The following is a 21,778-nucleotide window of genomic DNA, read 5'->3' on the forward strand; positions in this document are numbered from 1 at the left end:
TGCACCAAATAAAACAATATTGGGTGTGTTTATCAGATTTTTCATAATCCGATAATGGTTTTTATCCAATAAAGCATATCGAATGATGCTGTTTACATGACTGCTTGAATAATCTGGTAATTCCATCAATCAGATAATGATTGTTTTTTTAGTGTGCATGATAACGTGCTCACTGTGTGTGTGTGTGTGTGTGTGTGTGTGTGTGTGTGTTGCCTTGTAGCCCTATGACTGTGCGTAAGGGGAAGCGCCTGACTGTCTCCATCCAGGAACACATGGCCATCGACGTCTGTCCCGGCCCCATCCGGCCAATCAGACAGATCTCCGCCTACTTCCCGCGCCTGTCGCCCACCTCCTCCGTGTCCGAGCTGCTGTCGCCCAACCCGGTGGGCTTCCCCTCCGCACTGTGCCCCGGTGGCGCCGTCAGGGGGGGCGGGGCCGTGGGAGGAGGAGGAGGAGTCGGGGGCGCCGGCCTGCTGTCCCCGCTGCTGCCGGGGGCGGGGGGGGGAGGGGGCGGGGGCTCGCTGTCGGCGATGAGCAGCGTGGACACATCCATCGAGATCGACAGCTGCGACAGCGACGACAACAGTGAGAGCAGAAAGGTCACGGGGGTCACGCCTCCGCGATCGTTAAAACGTATCATAAATATGTGTGGTTGACCATCGGGTGTTTCATTATCATGCTGGTGTGTTTCAGCCGCTCTGGGGACGCTGGAGTTCGACCTGCTCTACGAGAGAGACAGCAGCTCCCTACACTGCACCGTCCTGAGAGCCAAGGTAGTCTGCCACCCCCCCACCCCCGCCTATAGCCCCTCAGAGCACCCCACCCACCCCCGCCTATAGCCCCTCAGAGCACCCCACCCCGCCCCCGCCTATAGCCCCTCAGAGCGCCCCACCCCGCCCCGCCCCCCCACCCCCGCCTTTAGCCCCTCAGAGCACCCCACCCCGCCCCCGCCTATACCCCCTCAGAGCGCCCCACCGACCCCCCTCAACCCCCGCCTATAGCCCCTCCGAGCGCCCCCCCCTCGCTCCTGGTTCTGAGACGTGAGGCTGTGTTCACTTTAACAACCACGTCCCACTCAACACAGAATCCAGACCAGAGTCCAGAATCAGCTGCTGCTCCTATCCAGACATCTCTCCCTGCTCCCTCCCTCTCTCCTACTCCTCTCTCTCTTCTCCTCCCTCCCTCTCCCTCCTCCCTCTCTCCTCCTCCCTCCCTCTCTCCTACTCCTCCCTCTCTTCTCCTTCCTTCCTCCCTCTCTCCTTCCACCCTCTCCCTCCTCCCTCTCTCCTACTCCTCTCTCTTCTCCTTCCTCCCTCTCTCCTCCCTCCCTCTCCCTCCTCCCTCTCTCCTCCTCCCTCCCTCTCTCCTACTCCTCTCTCTCTTCTCCTCCTTCCTCCCTCTCTCCTCCCTCCCTCTCTCTTCTCCCTCTCTCCTCCTCCCTCTCTCCTCCTCCCTACCTCCCGGCATTGTGCACAAGTGTCCTTAAGCAAGAATCGCACCTGTGTGGCACGGTGGCGTAGTACCTAGTACTGTCACCTCACAGCAAGAAGGTCTCCTCTCATGTTCTCCCTGAGTTTGCAAGGGTTTCCTCCCAAAGAACCCAATACATCAAAGATGCAGAAGAACAGATCGCTAATGCTATCGGTCCCTGGTGAAGACGGGTTAGGGTTAGGACAGGAGCGCTTGGATTGGTCCCCGAGCGCGGCTCACTGCCTACTGTCTGCTCCCGGCTGCCCTTGGGGGAAGGACGACAGGATGGGATACGAGCAGAGAAACAATGAGACTGACTTTCCGAGGCTAGAAAAGCCAGACATTCCTCTCCAAATTATTCAATGAATTATTGATCGGAATGGGCCTCACGTCCCCAACTCCAAATGTCAGCTCCGAAGATCACAAAACCCCCCCATCAACGACCATCCACCCACCTCCAAAGTCACTTTCCTCCAAGCAGTTAAACTGAGCCCAACTCACACGCCTGTAATAGATCAATTCAAATGAGTGAGCTGCTGTCCTCTGTTTATTGCCCTGACCCCTGACCCCTCATCTCCAGGCCTTCTGATTGGCTTTATGGCAGGAGACCTCCCCAGGGGAGATCTCTGATCTCTGTAATGTTCACTTCGCTGTTGACCCTCAGACCTAGCCTACTCACTGATAATTGGCTAGTGAGGTATTTGCATATGCATGTCACACCCACACTGTTTATAATGCTCTGTTTTCCTGATAATCTTTGCTCTCGGTGGATGTTCCTTTTCTCTTTGAGCCCGACTTTGCAAACTATTTGGAATAAAAGTAACCAGCTGGGACTTGCAAAGATGAAACTTGGCATTCTCGACTACTCTTTTCTTAATTATTAGAATAAATCTATAACACGCCGCAAAATGTTTTAGACCTGGGTGACTTCACTGTAAATAAGATGAAGATCAATACTCCATTCCAGAAGCTCAATGTCACAAATCAATTTTATTGATAACTGTGTTTTGGGCCAGATACCAGTGGTTCGTCTCTGATGGGTCCTCAATTGGCTTGGAAGGTTTCTCTGCCTTAAACCCATCCTGGAGCCAAAACACTCCCTGGACCAGCCTGAACCCTGGAGCAAAACATGCTGACCTGATCTGCACTCAAGGGTCCTCCACTGGGGAGCAGGACAAGAACCACCACCAGCCCCAGAAACCAGGGACACAGCTCAGTCAGTACTGAGTCCACCCATGCACATTGAAGGACCGAAGTTGATCATCAAGACAACTTCCTGTTACAAAAAGATCATATCCACTATCACATACTGTAATGCCCGATGGAAACGTAAACGATGCCTATATCATTCCATCTGCCAGGTGGTTTATGGAGACCAGTCGGGGCACGCTAAGCTCCGAACATGCAACACATCAAAGACCACAAGGACATATTTGAACCTTTCATCGAAGGCAGTACTGAAACTTTCCTTCTGAGAGCATATACAACTGACCACCGGGGGCAGCACTGAAACTCCAACTGTATCAAGCTCATTGGTTCACAAACCGCCGGTCAGTTGGACTGTCCTGGCCCAGCAGTGGTCACTACGACGCAGTACAGCCCCGCACGGACGCCATCACAAACCCTTCTAGCGCACGGACGCCATCACAAACCCTTCTAGCGTACGGACGCCATCACAAACCCTTCTAGCGCACGGACGCCATCACAAACCCTTCTAGCGCACGGACGCCATCAGAACCCCGTCTAACCCTGACATGGACAAATTACACCGGTGCACAAAAATAGAAAAGCAGAAAGCGCACACACAGGTACTCAGGTACTCAGGAACTCAGGTATGCAGGAACTCAAGTACTCAGGTACTCAGGAACTCAGGTACTCAGGAACTCAGGAACTCAGGTATGCAGGAACTCAAGTACTCAGGTACTCAGGAACTCAGGTATGCAGGAACTCAAGTACACAAAACCTCTGTCAGTGGGTCTACACTGACGGGAAAGGCTCGAGCAAGGCTCAGGAAAAACCCGCCCCCACCCAACATCAAGAAATCAACAACAACAACAACGTCCACCCAATCCACCCTGTAAAAACAACTACCCCCGTCCGCCCCTGCCCCTGATGAGTCTAAACCGACCACTAAAACAACCCTTACACCACCTTCCAAAAGCCCATCCCCCACCCCTGCAATCCCTCAGAGCCTTCCCTCCAGACTGAGCAGACCCTCAGAACCTTCCCTCCAGACTGAGCAGACCCTCAGAACCTTCCCTCCAGACTGAGCAGACCCTCAGAGCCTTCCCTCCAGACTGAGCAGACCCTCAGAACCTTCCCTCCAGACTGAGCAGACCCTCAGAACCTTCCCTCCAGACTGAGCAGACCCTCAGAACCTTCCCTCCAGACTGAGCAGACCCTCAGAACCTTCCCTCCAGACTGAGCAGACCCTCATCACCAGGAAATCATGCCGCATGTTTCATGGTACGAGCAGCCATGCGGCGACGGAGTCTTTCAAACAACCAACCACTGGTATGCTAGGTGTGGCCGTGTATCTAACCTTAACCTGGACAAGACCACTCGCTATACATTCAACCAACTACCCTCCCTCCATTCTCCTCTCCCCTCCTCCCTTCCAACTACCCTCCCTCCATTCTCCTCTCCCCTCCTCCCTTCCAACTACCCCCCCTCCATTCTCCTCTTCCCTCTCTCCCCTCCTCCCTTCCAACTACCCTCCCTCCATTCTCCTCTTCCCTCTCTCCCCTCCTCCCCTCCAACTACCCTCCCTCCATTCTCCTCTCCCCTCCTCCCTTCCAACTACCCTCCCTCCATTCTCCTCTTCCCTCTCTCCCCTCCAACTACCCTCCCTCCATTCTCCTCTCCCCTCCTCCCTTCCAACTACCCTCCCTCCATTCTCCTCTTCCCTCTCTCCCCTCCAACTACCCTCCCTCCATTCTCCTCTTCCCTCTCTCCCTTCTGTGACCTCCTTCCCTCTCTCCTCCCTCCCTCCTCCTCCTCTCTCTTCCTCCTCTCCCCCTCTCTCCTCTCCTCTCCTCCTCCTCCCTCCCTCCTCCTCCCTCCCTCTCTCGCTGGTTCTATTCTATAATGAGTCTTTCTCATGCTCAGAAGCGTAGCACCTTAACAGGCTTTATTGGTGTTGTCAGGTTGTATGAATGTCTTTATTCATTCTTCCCTCGTCTCATCTGTCTCTGTCTCTCCCTGTCAACGCTTGTTCCTTCAGGGTTTGAAGCCAATGGATTTCAATGGCCTGGCCGACCCTTATGTCAAGTTGCACCTGCTCCCTGGAGCCTGCAAGGTCTGCTTTTATCAGTAGTAGCATGTCCTCCTCTCCATCACCCATTGACACAGGACCCACACTGCCAACATGGAAGTCATAGCATATCTGTAATAAGCGCTTATTACTAGTTAATAACTGTGTTATGAACTGCAGCCTGTGACACAGTCCTTGTTGAATTTGCCACTGATTGTTTGTCAGTGGCAAGCTTGCGTGGAAAGCCGACCTCGTTGTGACCCCGTTCTGTTGTGTTGTTGTCATGCTGTCGTGTGGTGTTGTGTTGTGCTCCGTCGTGTTGTGTCGTGTTGTGCTGTTGTTGTGTTGTGTCGTGTTGCATTATTGTGTTGTGTTGTGCTGTTGTTGTGTTGTTGTGTTGTGCTGTGCTGTTGTGGTGTTGTCGTGTTGTGCTGTTATTGTGTTGTCGTGTTGTTGTGTTGTTGTTGTGTTGTCATGTGTCGTGTTGTTGTGCTGTTGTTGTGTTGTTGTGTATTGCTGTTGTTGTGTTGTCATGTTGTACTGTTGTTGTGTTGTGTCCCGCAGGCCAACAAGCTGAAGACTAAGATCGTTCGTAACACCCTGAACCCGGTCTGGAATGAGAGGCTGACGTACTGCGGGATCACAGAGGAGGACATGTCCAGGAAGACTCTGAGGTAAATCTGCACTATCTGCTCCGTGGAGACGCCCTGTCCTCATCCCTCATGTCCTGTCCTCATCCCTCACGTCCTGTCCTCATCCCTCACGTCCTGTCCTCATCACTCACATCCTGTCCTCATCCCTCACATCCTGTCCTCATCCCTCATGTCCTGTCCTCATCCCTCACATCCTGTCCTCATCCCTCAAGTCCTGTCCTCATCCCTCACGTTCTGTCTCTCCTCTCTGATCATCACATGCTGCACATGGTTGGTGTCTCAGGTTTTTACCATCGGTTTATTCTGTTGTGTCCCTCTGTTCCTCTCTTCTCTGTCTTCATCCCTCTCTAGACCACCCCCACTTTCTTTTCTCAGTCCATTCCTCTGTGTCATCCCTCTCTCTCCATCTCTCTCTGTCTCCTTCCATCTCTCTCTCTCTGTCATCTCTCTCTCTCTTTCTGTCATCTCTCTCTCTGTCTCCCTCCATCTCTCTCTCTTTGTCATCTCTTGCTCTCTCTCTCTGTCATCTCTCTCCGTCTCTCTCCCTCTCCCTCCCTCTCTCTCTCTCTCTCTCTCTCTCAGCTGCGGTGACAGATTGAGGTCAGAGTCAGGACTGTAGGGCGTTTAATTGTGCTGACCCCCTCCAGAGGTGAGGGGAGCTCCAGATTGTTCCGGCAGGCAGCTCAAATGTTCTGGTGGTGAGCGTGGGCGTGGGAGTGGATGGACTAACTGTAAATACTGCGGAGGGAATAGCTGGTCCGTCTCCCGGGGGAAATTAGACTGCCAGCGGCACGGGAGACGAGGTGCCAGCGAGCGGAGGAACGCGTCTGCTCTATTGAAAGATGCAACCTCTTGCCCGGGGATTCGCACAGCAGGGGAATCAATTTATTTGTTACAGCCAATCTGGGCGTCTGCCTCTCTGTTCCATCGTGCTGGACGGGGCCAGTGAGAACGTCAGACTGCAGACTAGGCCTTCTGTCACAGGGAAAGGGTTCTAGAAGGGTTCTGGGCTTGTCGCTGGATTTGCATGTCCTGCTGCGTTATTCTCTGATTGGACACGCGAGCGTCCATTCACGACCCGCCCTCTGCACGCCCATTAAATCCAAACTAAGCTTTTATCACGGCCGCAGACGTGGCCGTGTCCCAAACAGGCGGCAGTCTGCTAACCTGCTGCTGTCTAGCGAGGCAGGATCCTTTGGAGGCAGTGTTTTTGTGTGTACAGTAGTTATTAGGGGTGTAACGATACACTAATCTCACATTACTATATGATACACGATATTGGGTTGACGATAACGATACGATACACTAAGGGCAGGTGTGAAGCGTTGCAGTAGCGCTGCTGTTCACACCAATAGTGCATTTCTCCACATCTCTACTCCAATACACTTTGTATTTGGGGGCGGCTGTAGCTCAGTTGGTAGAGCGGGTCGTTCAATGATCGAAGGGTCAGCGGTTCGAATCCCAGCTCCGACTGTCCACATGTCGAAGTGTCCTTGAGCAAGACACCGAATCCCAAATTGCTCCCAATGAGCAGGTTAGCACCTTGCATGCCAGCTACCGCCATTGGTGTGTGAATGTGTGTGTGAATGGGTGAATGAGAGGCCATTGTAAAGCGCTTTGAGTGCCGCTAAGGTGGAAAAGCGCTATATAAGTGCAGTCCATTTACCATTTACCATTACTTTGTGAATTTAGAGCTTAACTGTTGTAATATCATGGAGAGGCCTAGAGACAAAAGACGTGTTTGTTACCAGCGTTGTGTAGCCAGCGTTCACTGATATACAATAAACACATCACGATATTGTTTTCACCTTGACGATAGGTATTGTGACGTTTCTGTATCGCGAAATATTGTGGCACGATATATTGTTACACCCCTAGTAGTTATCTATAAAGGAGTCTGGATTGAACCGTGTTTTTGTATGTAGTTGTTTTTTTGTATGTAGTTGTTTAATATGCGCCTCTTTACAACGAATGAGACATTAGCCTACATCTCTCACACATAGGCTACACCGTGCACATTAAACACATTCAATTCAGATAGTAGAGTAGCTCTCCATAAACTCAGCCAGGTAATGATTAAAAACATCATCCTGCTGTTTATGACTAGCCTACTTCATCATTTATCACCTGCCTCAATCAGACCCTTTATTTCATGCGTTCGTGTGAGGACACTCTTTCCTCGTTTTTCCATTAATTTGTTTTTTTTGCAAAATCTTTTTATTGGTTTTACACAGAAATTAGTAACCAACAATGTACAGGATTACTGAAAATATTCTGCGGTTATACAATTAAACCCTATCCCAGCCCATCCCACCCTTCCTATGAGTCCCTCCCCCCTCCCAAACCCTCCCTCCCACCCCAGGGTCTCACCGTCACACATGCATACCATGACAAGAGCAGGAAAACAGAAAGAAGAAGATGAAGAGAAAGAAAATAATAATAACTCATGAATACAATATCTATGCAATAAGGCCCAGACAAGGTAAAACAAATAAAACAGTAAATTAAGTAAGGGGATTTGTTCAGCTGTGCTATTTGTCCGTCTCTTCACTGATAGTTAAGGAGTTGATATATTCTAAAAACGGTTGCCAGGTCTTGTGGAAAGTCTTTAGGAAGCCTCTTAGAGAAAACCTCATTCTCTTAAGCCTAATGCATTGTAGTATCTCGCAAATCCATCTATTATGAGTAGGTGGGGAAGGATGTATCAATTTAAGGAGAATAAGCCTCCTAGCAAGTAAAGTAGTAAGTGTAATAACTTGTTTTGTGGCCGTGGAGGTGTTTGTGTGGAGAAGGGCTGTGATGGGGGCAGGGTCTAATGTAGTATCCAGGACTTTACTAAGAGTATCACATATTGCAGTCCAGAACTCTGAAAGTCGCGGACACGACCAAAACATGTGCATATAATCAGCAGGAGATTGTTTACATCTATTGCATGAATCAGTTCTGTCTGGAAACATCTTAGATGATCTTGCATTGGTGTAATGGATTCTGTGTAAGATCTTGCACTGCAGTAAACTGTGTCTCGCACATATAGAAGAGGTGTGTACAAGGTCTAGTGCGTGACCCCATTGCTCATCTGACATATTAATCCCGAGGTCCTGGTCCCAAATGGCTCTTATGGAGTCTAAAGAAGCAGAGTTAATCCTAGAAATGTGAAAATATATGATGGAAGTGAGCCCTTTTAGCCCAGTGTCAAGCGATAAAAAGGAGTCCATCATCGTATTAGGAGGGCGACTAGGAAATTGTGGAAATTGATTTTGCACAAAATGCCTGATTTGGAAGAAGCGGAACAAATGAGTGTTCGGAAGGTTAAATCTTCCTGACAACTCAGAAAACGAGGAAAAAACACCTCTAACATAAAGATCATTACTGGTGAGCAGTCACTTGTCTGACCAGATTCGGAAAACTGGATCTGAGCAGGATGGCGAGAATAGGTGGTTGCGAAAGATTTGAGCTAAACCTGATGGTGTGTGTAGTCCGAACTGTCTCCTTAACTGATTCCACATTTTTAAAGTGTTACTGTAGTTACAATTGGGTTCCGAGCAAATTGATTGATTGAAAGGGGTGATTGAGAACAAACCACTGACCAAAGAGAGAGGCGTGAAGATGATGTTTCCATCTGGGCCCACAGGGGCTGGTGATCCTGTACTTCCACAGGGGCTGGTGATCCACTACTTCCACAGGGGCTGGTGATCCTGTACTCCCACAGGGGCTGGTGATCCTGTACTTCCACAGGGGCTGGTGATCCTGTACTCCCACAGGGGCTGGTGATCCTGTACTCCCACAGGGGCTGCTGATCCTGTACTCCCACAGGGGCTGCTGATCCTGTACTTCCACAGGGGCTGGTGATCCTGTACTCCCACAGGGGCTGGTGATCCTGTACTTCCACAGGGGCTGGTGATCCTGTACTCCCACAGGGGCTGGTGATCCTGTACTCCCACAGGGGCTGGTGATCCTGTTCTTCCACAGGGGCTGGTGATCCTGTACTCCCACAGGGGCTGGTGATCCTGTTCTTCCACAGGGGCTGGTGATCCTGTACAACATTCATGTTCCAAAAAAGACGTTTGTTGATATTGCACGCCCAGTAGTACTGGCGGAGGTTTGGCAATGCCAGACCACCATCAGACTTGGGAAGTTGAAGGACCGTCCTCCTAATACGTGCCCTTTTACTACTCCATACAGTAGGAATGAGTTAATCAGTTGATCAAGTGTAGAAAAAAAAAGATTTACTAATGAATATTGGGATATGTTGAAAGGCGTACAGAAACCGGGGTAACACCACCATTTTTATCAAATTAACACATCCCATTAGCGAAAGAGGGAGGGAAGACCACCTAGCTCAATCAGATTTAAAACGGTCTAATAATGGGCGGAAATTCTTCGCAAAGAGCTCCGTGAATGACTTGGCAAAAAAGATTCCAAGGTACTTGAATCCCTCTGTGACCTTTCTAAAGGGAAAAAGAGCTAGAGGAAGACTTACAGCGAGGGGGTTAACAGGTAGATATTCGCTCTTTTGGAGGTTAAGTTTATAACCGGAGAGTTTCTTAAATTGTTCTAGAATGTTTAAGACTACGGGAACAGAAGAAATTGGTTTAGAAACATAAAGTAACAGGTCGTCAGCATATAATGAAAGTTTGTGGGAGGAGCCAAAACGTTGAATACCCTCAAACCTCTCCTCATTACGAAGCCATATAGCTAGTGGTTCCACGGCCAGAGCAAACAATAACGGGGAAAGAAGACATCTTTGACGGGTGCCACGGAAAAGCGAGAACAAGACAGATTTTATACCATTAATATTGACCGACGCTTTAGGGGAAGAAAAGAGAAGTTTGATCCAAGAAACAAATCCAGAGCCGACCCCAAATTTTTCCAGTATGAAGACAAATATCTCCGCTCCACTCTATCAAACGCTTTTTCAGTATCTAGAGAGAGCATGATTTCAGGTGAGTTAGAGGTGGAAGAGAAAAGAATATTGAACAGCCTTCTAGTATTAGAAAATGATTGCCCTCCCGAGATGAAACCTGTTTGGTCAGGATCTATTAGGGATGGAACAACATTCTGGAGGCGACCCGACAGAACCTTAGCCAAGATCTTAAAATCCACGTTAAGGAGAGAGATCGGCCTGTAACTGCTACAGACGAGCGGATCCTTATCCTTTTTGAGCAACAGGGTGATTGAAGCCTCTGACAAGGTCGGAGGTAGCTGGCCTTTTGCAAGGGCATCACTGAATAACCTCACCAAAATTGGGGCGAGTGACGTGGAAAAGCTTTTATACAACTCCGTAGTATAGCCATCAGGCCCGGGTGATTTACTACCTTGTAAAGATTTAATTCACTTCAGAGATAGTTATGGGAGCACCCAACTCACTGGAATCTCTATCATCTACCTGGGGGTACGCTAAAAAATCAAGAGGATTAGGATTATCCCAATCAGGTGGGGAAATCTCAGAGGAATATAATTTAGAATAATAATCAGAGAAGATTTTACAGATTTCCACAGGATCGGTTGTAGTCTTGCTTGTATGTGACTTTATTCTAGGGATCAGCCCGGAGGCGCTAGCCACACGCGCCTGATACGCCAGTAGCTTTCCTGCCTTAACGCCCTGCTCTAAAAACTGCTGCTTGGTTTTCAGGAGCAGTCTCTCAACCTTGCCGGTTGACAACAGATCGTATTGAGAAGCTGGAGATGCTTTTTATACAGAGCGGGAGAGGGATTAGTAGAATATAGACTATCTAGTTCTCGGATCTCATCTGATATTTGTGACAATTTGGAATGTTTCGATTTCTTAAAATGGGAGACAAATGAAATAATCTGTCCGCGGAGATATGCCTTGAAGGACTCCCAAAGTATATCACTAACAATATCTGGTGCGTTGTTTATGTCAAAGAAAATTTGAATATGTGTAGAAAGGAATTCTTTAAATTTAGGCTCAGATAACAAGTGTGAGTTAAATTTCCAGAATTTGGAGGGTGGTCTAGCATGGGGAAAATTAATGTCTATGGAAGTGGGGGCATGATGAGAAATAACTATGCTGTGATAGTCACAGGAGAGAATATTGTGCAGCAGTTTAGTGTCAAGTAAAAATAAATCTATACGGGAATAAGTGGTGGTGGACTTGCGAAAAGAAAGAAAATACTTTACTGGAAGGATATTTAGTTCTCCAAGGATCTACCAAGCCCAGCTGATCTGTATGAAACTTTAAGACACTGGCTGATTTTGATACGACTGGTCGTTTAGTGGTTGATCTATCGAGGTCTGTGTCCTGAACCTGATTGAAGTCCCCTCCAATAATGATATGGTGATCATTGAGATTAGGTATGGAAGAAAAGAATTTGGATATAAATTTGTCGTCATCCCAAGTCGGAGCATATATGGAGCCCAGGACCACGGGAGTATTCTGTGATCTACCTGACACGATAACGTATCGTCCATTAGGATCAGTTATAGTGGTAGCTGGTTCAAAGGCAATGTCCCTATGTATGATGATCGCAGCTCTCCTAGCCCTCTCAGAGAATGGAGAGTGGAACACATGTCCCATCCACGGCCTTTTGATGAGAGATATCTGAGGTACGGATGTGTGTCTCTTGTAAAAAGCAGACATCCCTCCTAAGATGTTGTACATGATTGGCTTTGATGGCGCTATTCACCCCTTTGACATTCCAGGAGATGAAACGGACGTTTCTACCATTCACTGACATAGAGAAAGTGCAAGAAAAGAAAGAAGGAAAGAGAAAGAGAGAAAAAAGAGAAAAAAAAAGGGAGGGGGGGGGGACAGCAAGGGGCTGACATACACACACACACACACACACACACACACACTCACCCAAAAACAAGACCCTAGTCCCAAAGGGAAGAACAAACTTGCGTATCTCCACGGATACAGTCCTTCCTAACAGCAGGAACTCCTACCTTACTCCCGATCCCCCCACTACCCACTGCAATAAACAATCTCCACAATAATCCCCAGTACAAAGTTACATAGTATAAGGAAACGAAGGTACAGAGAAGAACAAAAACAACCGTGTTCATATTCAGTAGACCCTAATGAATTTGTTCCGGCCGGCAGTCTGGCCTGTAAACTTGAGTGCATGAAATCAAACTCAAGTGCACTTAGTGAACCATTTTTTCAATTATCAAAAACAACAATTAGACATTAATTTAGTCTTGGCATAACGAAACCGCCTGAGATAGCACCAGCTGCCTTAAAAGGGCATGTGTTTGGCAAGTCCAGCAGTAATTGGGGCTCGGCCCCTAGGGCGCTACCCCACAACATAAATTAAGCTGCCGATGGAAATTAACTCAAAAGGTTAATACAAAAAAAACTATATATATAAATAAAAAGGTGAACATACATTAATACATAGACATATATTCATATATACATACATACACACGCATGCCTACACGCCTGTATACATACTTTACATGGATATACTGTACACGCACGCGCACATTCTCACACGCGCACACGCGGGGCCATAATATTATTCAAAATAGAAGGCCAGTTCCAAAGACCAAATGCAGCATTCGTTTGCTTTGACCTAATATAAATGACTTGTGGTACCATTAGCTGCAATAAACTAAAATAAATAAATCCAGTTTGGAGAAATGGGTATAGCCCTATAGCCTATCACAAACCCATTACACAAACGGCTGCCGTATTCAGAAAGCAATTTCGACATTTAGCTTATGAAGCTGTAAATTCCGCTGCTATCATAGCAATGAAACCAACCAATTATCCCATTCAACAGTACTAAGGATGTTTAGCCGAGAGATACTTCTTAACATCATCAACAGACGAAAACCGCACTTTCTCCCCGTTCTCCGTCTTGATCATCAGCCTGGCTGGGTATTGTAGGCTGGGTCTGAGTCCTCGCTGGTAAAGGAGCCCCATCACCTCGCGATAGGGCGCCCGCTGCTCCATAACATCAGGGGTGTAGTCCTCATAGAAGGCAATGGGTTTGCCTTGGTACCGCAGTTCAGCTCTCCTCTTCCGGGCCTCGCGAATGACTTTTCCTTGGTCTGGAAGTTGTGGAACCGAATGATGACGGGCCGTGGTTTCTCGCCTTGCTTCGGTTTTGCAGTCAGCGACCTATGGGCGCGATCCAGTTCAGGGGGGGGTGGGCAAGGTTTCTTCGCCCAGAAGCCGAGGTAGCAGGTCAGAGAAGAAAGCGGTCGGCTGCGGGCCCTCGGCCGACTCTGGGAAGCCTATGATGCGAACGTTATTACGGCGGCTCCGAGCCTCCAGATCCGCAGCTTTAGCCTTTAGCTTAGCATGGCTAGCTATAGCCTAGTCTATAGCCTATTATTATTCACGGTTCGGATGATCTTCTGTTCTTCTTTTCCTTTTCCCAATCATCCAAAATTCCATAATTTTAATTCCTATTTTGACTTCTATCCAGGGCCTATCCTGTCCACACCGTGAGAAAACCCAAGCCTGGCTTGAATAACGCGCACGTCTCTCCCTCCAGTAGGCCTATCGCTGCACAACAATACGTGATTCAGAATCAGTCCATAACGAAAAACATTGAATCTCCGCCCAAGCAACTGTAACATTTCATATAATTATCTGGCTCTATTATTGTAATTCACTGCTAATTTAAAATGAAATGACATTAAATCATATTTCTCCATGCTTGGAGTTGGACTTGATGAGTTGATGCTTGGGATTATATTGTAGGCCTAGACTAATTATAATGTTTCTTTTTATAGGCTTAACAGACCATTATAATGTCATAATGTGTGTTGCAATTGTGTTGACATTCATCAATCTACATAAGTAAAAGACCAGAGAGGAGAGGAGGAGATGCCTCAGAACCTGAAATAGGATAACAAGCTATAAACAATGAATAGATTCTCTGAATGTGTTCTCTGGATACTAATCAACTCCAAACTCATTGTAAACTAATAGCTATAGCTAGCAAATTCAATTTATGAAACTGTCAACTGTCCCGAATGTTGGGATGTCGGATTCGGAATACAGTCTACGTTAGCTCATTTAATGCTCCTACATAATATCATCAGAAGGAACATTAGCTACGCTATGCTGATGACACCCAGCTCTACATTTCTGTGACACGCCTCGACTACAGCTCAGTTGACCATTTGACAGAATGTATTGCTGACATAAATGTGTGGATGTCACAGAACTTCCTCCAGTTAAACTTCAGTTTTTATGCCCCCAGCCTGGAACACCCTGCCAGAGGACCTGAGAATGTCTGGGACCGTGGTAGCTTTTAAGCGAGATCTTGAAACATACCTTTTTAATATTGCTTTTACCACGTAGCTTTACTTGTTTTAAAGGACCATACCAGTCTAAATATGATTTACTCTCCTAAAACTAGTCACCCAACCATTGGCGATTTTATAGGGGGGGCAGGGGGGGCAAGTGCCCCCCCTGATTGGACAGCCCAACTCTGCTCAGATTCTAAAAAAAAAAAACTTTTTTTTTTTTTTTTTAAATAATTGTGGTTTGTACCAGTTTGTGTTAGATCATCATTAATTTTAAAAGTGTATTTATTACTTAAACTAGGCTACCTTTAAAAATAAATATATATTCATAATCCACTAATGGCACAACTCGTCCGTCGAAAAAAATTAGATCTGACTGTACTGCTCAGTGCTCAACAAGCTACAACTAGCCAACCTGCTCATAATGGCAAAAAGAGCTATAAAAACAATTTACCACTTCTTCATAAAATAAAATCTGGCAATGCTAATGAAGAAGCTACCACTCGAAATGACAGCACAGCAGGTGCAATCGAATGCAGAAGTGCTCCAGAGGCTATCGGAGCTAGCACTAGCACTAGCAACATCACCATCAGCGAGGAAGCTAGCACCAGCAGGCAGTTGCAGTTTGATGTTGTGATGTTGGGTATGGCCTAGTGCTCGGTCATAAAGTCATATTGACATGCTCGTGGTGTCTAGATGAAGTTTGATGCGTTGTACATATTGAATTGTCATACGGATTTCTTATTAGCATACTGTTCACAACTGGTATTCTTTGTAAATAGATGGGACGAGACGGCAGAACTGTTTTGTTTTTTTTCTCACGTCAAAATGTTGCCCCCCCTACTCTCAGAGGGTAAAATCGCCTATGCACCCAACGTATGTCACATTACTGCAATCCATTTTCCGAAGTAAAGCTCACGCTAAAAGATATTTGCATTTTCGTGTTTTACTTACATTTCAAAAGTTGAACGTGATGGCTTTAAAACCTATTTTTAAATTGTTCTCTTGTTGTGCTGACAAATTCGCCCCGGTTAGTTTCAAATAATTTTCAGTAGTTATTATTTTCGCTTTAACCCTCTTTGCGCAGCCTACGCCAACGGTCTGTCTTCTTCCTGTTTACATGGTAGCCGTTGCTAGGAACGCTGGGTAGAGAATCTAGCGTAAGTGGATTAGAGAATATAGTGCAGGAGTTCAACGGATTCAAACGAAGATAATATAAAATAAAAAATACAGAAAATGATTTTAAACTAACTGGGGCAAGTTTGTCAGCGCAACAAGGGAACAATTTAAAAATAAGTTTTAAAGCCATCACGTTGAACTTTTAAAATGTAAGTAAAATACGAAAATACAAATATCTTTGAACGTGAGCTTTGCTTCAGAAAATTGATTGTGGTAATGTGATATATGCTGGGTGACTAGTTTAAGGAGATCAAATGACATTTATAGTCACTTAATATTTTAAGTGTTCTTAATTTGCATTCTCTGTTTTTATAGTTTTTTATCCTATTTTACACTTTATTTTAATTTTTTATTATTTTACTTTGATGTTTCTTTTAAATCTGTTCTCACTGTGTTTATATGATTTCTGTTTCTATGCATTTTATGTAAAGCACTATGTGGTACATTGATTTGTATGAATGGTGCTATAGAAATAAAATGGCATTGACACTAACATTTGTCTGAAGTTACCTGTAAAGGAGTCTTGATTGAACAGTGTTTTTGTATGTAGTTACCTGTAAAGGAGTCTTGATTGAACAGTGTTTTTGTATGTAGTTACCTGTAAAGGAGTCTTGATTGAACAGTGTTTTTGTATGTAGTTACCTGTAAAGGAGTCTTGATTGAACAGTGTTTTTGTATGTAGTTACCTGTAAAGGAGTCTTGATTGAACAGTGTTTTTGTATGTAGTTACCTGTAAAGGAGTCTTGATTGAACAGTGTTTTTGTATGTAGTTGCCTGTAAAGGAGTCCAATTGAAACAGACTGCCAAGGCAGCAGAGCGTAATGACGATATGTCATGTCGCTACCTAGGTCAATCATCAATTTAAAAAAAATAATTCTGGAAGAAGTGTTTGCTGTGCAACATATGAATCAGTTGTCAAAACAAAAAGCCAACAAACTGGTTGTGATGCTAGCCAGCAACATGTTCCCAAATTTTTGATACGTTTGCCTAGTATTTGACTTCCTGTAGCCATCCCATCCCGGTATTGGATAGCTTCAGATGAAGGAAGTTTATTTTTTAAATTCTGTTCTTTTACTTACTGCTAAGACAGCAATATATTAAGCTAGTTACTTTAGCTACGTAGCTAGATAAAGATATTGGCCACAAATCATTTTACAACTTGTTTAGCTATTTGTTCCGACGTTTCTGTTGAACCCTGCAGGTATCTACGTAACTAATGCCTACAGAAGTGGAAAAAAAATGTTAGATCAGATATATAAACGGGTTATTTTGATAAACTGGCCACATTTTAGGAATCTACATGGTTACTTTCTCGCCTGAAAACACATTCAAACGTCATAAAGTGACATATTAACAGTCATGGAGACAAAATTGCTCTCCAAGATAGTTCTTTTTGTCAGAGCAATGGAGCAGGCGCACAGGATTGTGGGATATCTTGACCAACAAAGGACACATCTGTGCTGCCTTCACAATCTGCTCAGTCGGAGGCACCTCAGCAGGCAGCTTGTCTGTAAATATTCAGTTGGGACATGATTTCTCCCTGACTCCGATCGCTGCCTCAATAGGCAGCAATTTAGCCATTTAGGACACAGCCATTGTGTTTCTGAGGGGCTGGAAATATCAGCCGTAATCAGAAAATGATCATGTAGGAATGCCGGGTGGATGGAGCCTCTCCCTCCCACCACCCTCTCTCCCACTTAACGCTCAGCCCGTTACTCTCTGTCACGCTCTCCCTCTCTCTCTGTCTGGTGGGGGAATACAGGCTCCTGGTTTATTTCAGGAACACTCAAGCAGGTTCTTGTGTTTTTGAGGACTAATCAGCCGGTATTCTGGAAATAACATCTGGGTCCTTCAGCCGCCAGTTTCCCGGGGCAACTGGCCTGTCACATTGCACATACTTTCACAGCACAGCTGGCAGTGTCTTCAGGACCTCCTAATAATAATAATAATAATAATAATAATATTTATTTATAGAGCACATTTCAGACACAACGTGCCTCTCAATGTGCTTTACACAACATAAGAAATACAAAATGCAAATACAATAGATAACAGAAAAAACAAACACAAACGTAAAATTCAGACATAAGAAAACAATGTGAAATAGGAATGACATTATGCTAACAAAATTAAAAACCTGCATTGTTATTATCCAATGGGAAATGCCCTTTTGAACAGGTAGGTCTTCAGATTTTTTTTTAATGTATCCACGGTGCCACAGTTTTTTAAGTCTAGTGGAAGCTCGTTCCATGATCTGGGGGCATATGAGGAGAAGGCAGCTTCACCATATGTTTTAGTTGTGGTGTGAGGAATGGTCAGTTGCAGTGAATCTGAGGACCTAAGGGCTCGGGCAGGAACATAACATACTAAAATATCACTGATGTAAACAGGAGCGAGACCATGTAAAGCTTTAAAAACCAACAACAGCACTTTAAACTGAATTCTAAAATCTATAGGGAGCCAGTGTAGTGATCTCAGGACAGGGGTGATGTGCTCATATTTTGGGGTGTTCGTGAGAACCCCAGCTGCAGCATGTTGTACCACCCTCAGTCTATTCATTGCTTTACTGGAGAGTCCAGTGAATAGTGAGTAGCAGTAGTCTAGACGACTGGTTATGAAGGCGTGTACTAGTTGCTCTGCATCGCTGCGGGAGAGGGGGGGGTTTAACTTTAGCAATATTTTTTAAGTGGTAAAAAGCCTTGCCTGTGACATTTCTAATGTGTGCGTCAAAGTTTAAGTTGCTGTCTAGGATGACACCCAGATTTCACCCGACTTTGAGACCTCTACTTTCAAGATGGGCAATGACAGACTTTCTTTTAGTTTCATTTCCTATTATCAATATCTCGGTTTTATCTTGGTTTAATTGCAGAAAATTGTGGGCCATCCATAAATTGATGGTGGAAAGGCAATTTAGGAGGTCATCAACTGGCTGAAGATGTTTAGGAGTAGCGGCTAAATTTGTGTGTCATCTGCATAAAAATGAAAATCAATATTGCATTTGCGGATAATGGCTCCTAGTGGAAGCATGTAAAGGCTAAAAAGGATTGGTCCCAGGATGGAGCCCTGTGGAACGCCGCAAGTGCTGTTAAATCCTGTAGAGCAAAAATCATCAAATGAGAGGCAGTACTCATGACCAAGTAGATGGCTTCTAAACCAGTTTAGAACCGGGCCTCCAAGACCAACCCATTTCTCAAGCCTAGCGATAAGGATATCATGATCCACCGTGTCAAAAGCAGCGGAAAGATCTTGTCCCCTGGTCAGTGTGTCTTCAGGCCCTCTTGTCCCCTGGTCAGTGTGTCTTCAGGCCCTCTTGTCTCCTGGTCAGTGTGTCTTCAGGCCCTCTTGTCCCCTGGTCAGTGTGTCTTCAGGACCTCTTGTCCCCTGGTCAGTGTGTCTTCAGGCCCTCGTCCCCTGGTCATGGATTACGTTAAAGAGCACAACAAGATGGTGCACACTTTATCAGGCTCTCTCCTCCCTTCTCTATCTCTGCCCCCAGCCCCCACCCCCTCCACACACACACACACACACACACACACACACACACACGTCATTACTAACAAACACTTATCTCTTTTAATCTAATTTACATTTGGTAATTCCCCCAATATGCAGTCAGGCACATGCGTAGAAGACACAAACAACATTCTTGTTTCTCACACTGCACACACACACACACACACACACACACACACACACACACACACATACATGCACACACACACACACACACACACACACACACACACATACATGCACACACACACACACACACACACACATACATGCACACACACACACAATCTGCCTCTGCATAAATCATGTTCTTCAATGATCTCTTCTTCTCTCTCTTATCATCTCGCCCCGCTCCTGATTTCATTCTTGTCTTTCTTTCTCACCCCTTCTTTCTCTCTCTCCCCCTCTCTCTCTTCTGCCTCCCCCACTTTTTTCTCTCTCTTCCCCTCTCTCTCATGTAGGAGAAATAATGCCAGCATATACAGACACAAGTGCATATTATAAACTAGTGCACAGTGCCCGTGGAGCCATCGTGGTCGATCGATCGATCGATCTAAAACTGACATTTCAAGTCCAAATGAATGAAGGTGAATGGGTGGCCTTGTTCCAGTGACGTTGAATGGACGTTAAGCAGACGTTGAATGGACGTTACCAGACGTTGAATGGACGTTAAGCAGACGTTGAATAGACGTTACCAGACGTTGAATGGACGTTAAGCAGACGTTGAATGGACCTGAACCAGACGTTGAATGGACGTTAAGCAGACGTTGAATGGACGTTACCAGACGTTGAATGGACATGAACCAGACAGTACATGAAAGTATGATTCAGGTCAAGTCTGTGTCAGCAGTGCCACAGCTCTGTGATTTCAGCGTTGTGTCAACGTTACTTACGACAAGTGAGTTACTCATGAGGGATAATGATGAAGGACCAGTGATGACCGGCCGATCCTCTCCCTGTCTCTCTCCCTCTCTCTTCTGCTCTCTCTCTCCCTCTCTCTCTCCCTCTCTCTTCTGCTCTCTCTCTCCCTCTCGCTCTCTCCCCCCTCTCTCTCTCTTCTGCTCTCTCTCTCCCTCTCTGTCTCTTCTGCTCTCTCTCCATGTCTCTCACTCTCTCTCTCTCTCTCTCTGTGATCCAGGGTGTCCGTGTGTGATGAGGACAAGCTGACTCATAACGAGTTCATCGGGGAATCTCGCGTGGCGCTGCGCCGGGTGAAGCCGGACCAGACCAAACACTTCAACATCTGCCTGGAGCACCCACCCCCCGTGAGAGAGGGAGGGAGGGAGGGAGGGAGGGAGGGAGGGAGAGAGAGAGAGAGAGAGAGAGAGAGAGAGGGAGGGAGGGAGAGAGAGAGGGAGGGAGGAAGAGAGGGAGGGAGAGAGAGAGGGAGGGAGGGAGAGAGAGAGGGAGGGAGGGAGCACGCGCCCCCCGTGAGAGAAGGAGGGAGGGAGGGAGGGAGGGAGGGAGGGAGGGAGGGAGAGAGGGAGGGAGGGAGGGAGGGAGCACGCGCCCCCCGTGAGAGAAGGAGGGAGGGAGGGAGGGAGCACCCACCCCCCCTGAAAGAGGGAGGGAGGGAGGGAGAGAGAGAGGGAGGGAGCACCCACCCCCCGTGAGAGAGGGAGGGAGGGAGGGAGAGAGAGAGAGAGAGAGAGAGAGAGGGAGGGAGGGAGGGAGGGAGGGAGAGAGAGAGGGAGGGAGCACCCGCCCCCGTGAGAGAGGGAGGGAGGGAGGAAGCACCCGCCCCCCGTGAGAGAGGGAGGGAGGGAGGGAGGGAGAGAGAGAGAAAGAGAGAGGGAGGGAGGGAGGGAGCCACCCGCCCCCCGTGAGAGAGGGAGGGAGGGAGGAAGCACCCGCCCCCCGTGTGAGAGGGAGAGAGAAAGAGAGAGGGGGGGAGAGGGAGGGAGGGAGCACGTGCCCCCCGTGAGAGAGGGAGGGAGGGAGGGAGAGAGAAAGAGGGAGGGAGGGAGGGAGAGAGAGAGGGAGGGAGGGAGGGAGGGAGAGAGAGAAAGAGGGAGGGAGAGAGAGAGGGAGGGAGAGAGAATGAGGAGAAGGATGGGAAATAGAAAGTGAGGAGAGGTGGAGAGAGGTATGCAGGAGAGAAGAGAGAGTTGACTGTGTTCTACGTTTTGTTTGTTTGTTGACTGTGTTCTACGTTTTGTTCTTAACATATTTCAAATGAGTTTCCTGAACTTAGTTATCTGTGTTCCTGTGAATTTTTTGTTTTGTTTTGTTAAAAAAAAATAAAAAAAAATAAGTTCCTTTACTTAAAGGAGTAGTAAAGGGAAAATGCATGTTTAGCCCTGTTTTAAGGTTACTTATGATCATATACAATGGTTCAGATCAAAACGTTGACAAAACTAGCACTTTAGAGAAAGTCTGATAATTGCTCTACCACCGTTTAGGTCATACAATGGATGTGGGTGGGCACCTTGAAAAATCATTCAAAAACATGTTAAACTCTCAATTTCAAAGACAAGAA

The 21,778-nt window shown here is 46.7% G+C and overlaps 1 protein-coding gene across 1 annotated transcript in view; it reads left to right on the forward strand.

Moving 5' to 3' along the window:
• Positions 1–224: 224 nt before the first annotated feature.
• The window catches only part of doc2a (double C2-like domains, alpha), a gene marked incomplete at both ends in the record, with an annotated part of 66,715 nt that continues 45,161 nt past the window's right edge, over positions 225–21,778 (forward strand). The window contains 5 exons of the mRNA XM_084456708.1: positions 225–585; positions 694–773; positions 4,694–4,768; positions 5,288–5,397; positions 20,438–20,564. Of these exons, the coding sequence (XP_084312834.1) occupies positions 225–585; positions 694–773; positions 4,694–4,768; positions 5,288–5,397; positions 20,438–20,564 (753 nt within the window). The remainder of the gene's footprint in view (positions 586–693; positions 774–4,693; positions 4,769–5,287; positions 5,398–20,437; positions 20,565–21,778) is intronic.

This window comes from Borostomias antarcticus, assembly GCF_949987555.1.
Source record: "Borostomias antarcticus genome assembly, chromosome: 22".
Classification (NCBI taxonomy): domain Eukaryota; kingdom Metazoa; phylum Chordata; class Actinopteri; order Stomiiformes; family Stomiidae; genus Borostomias; species Borostomias antarcticus.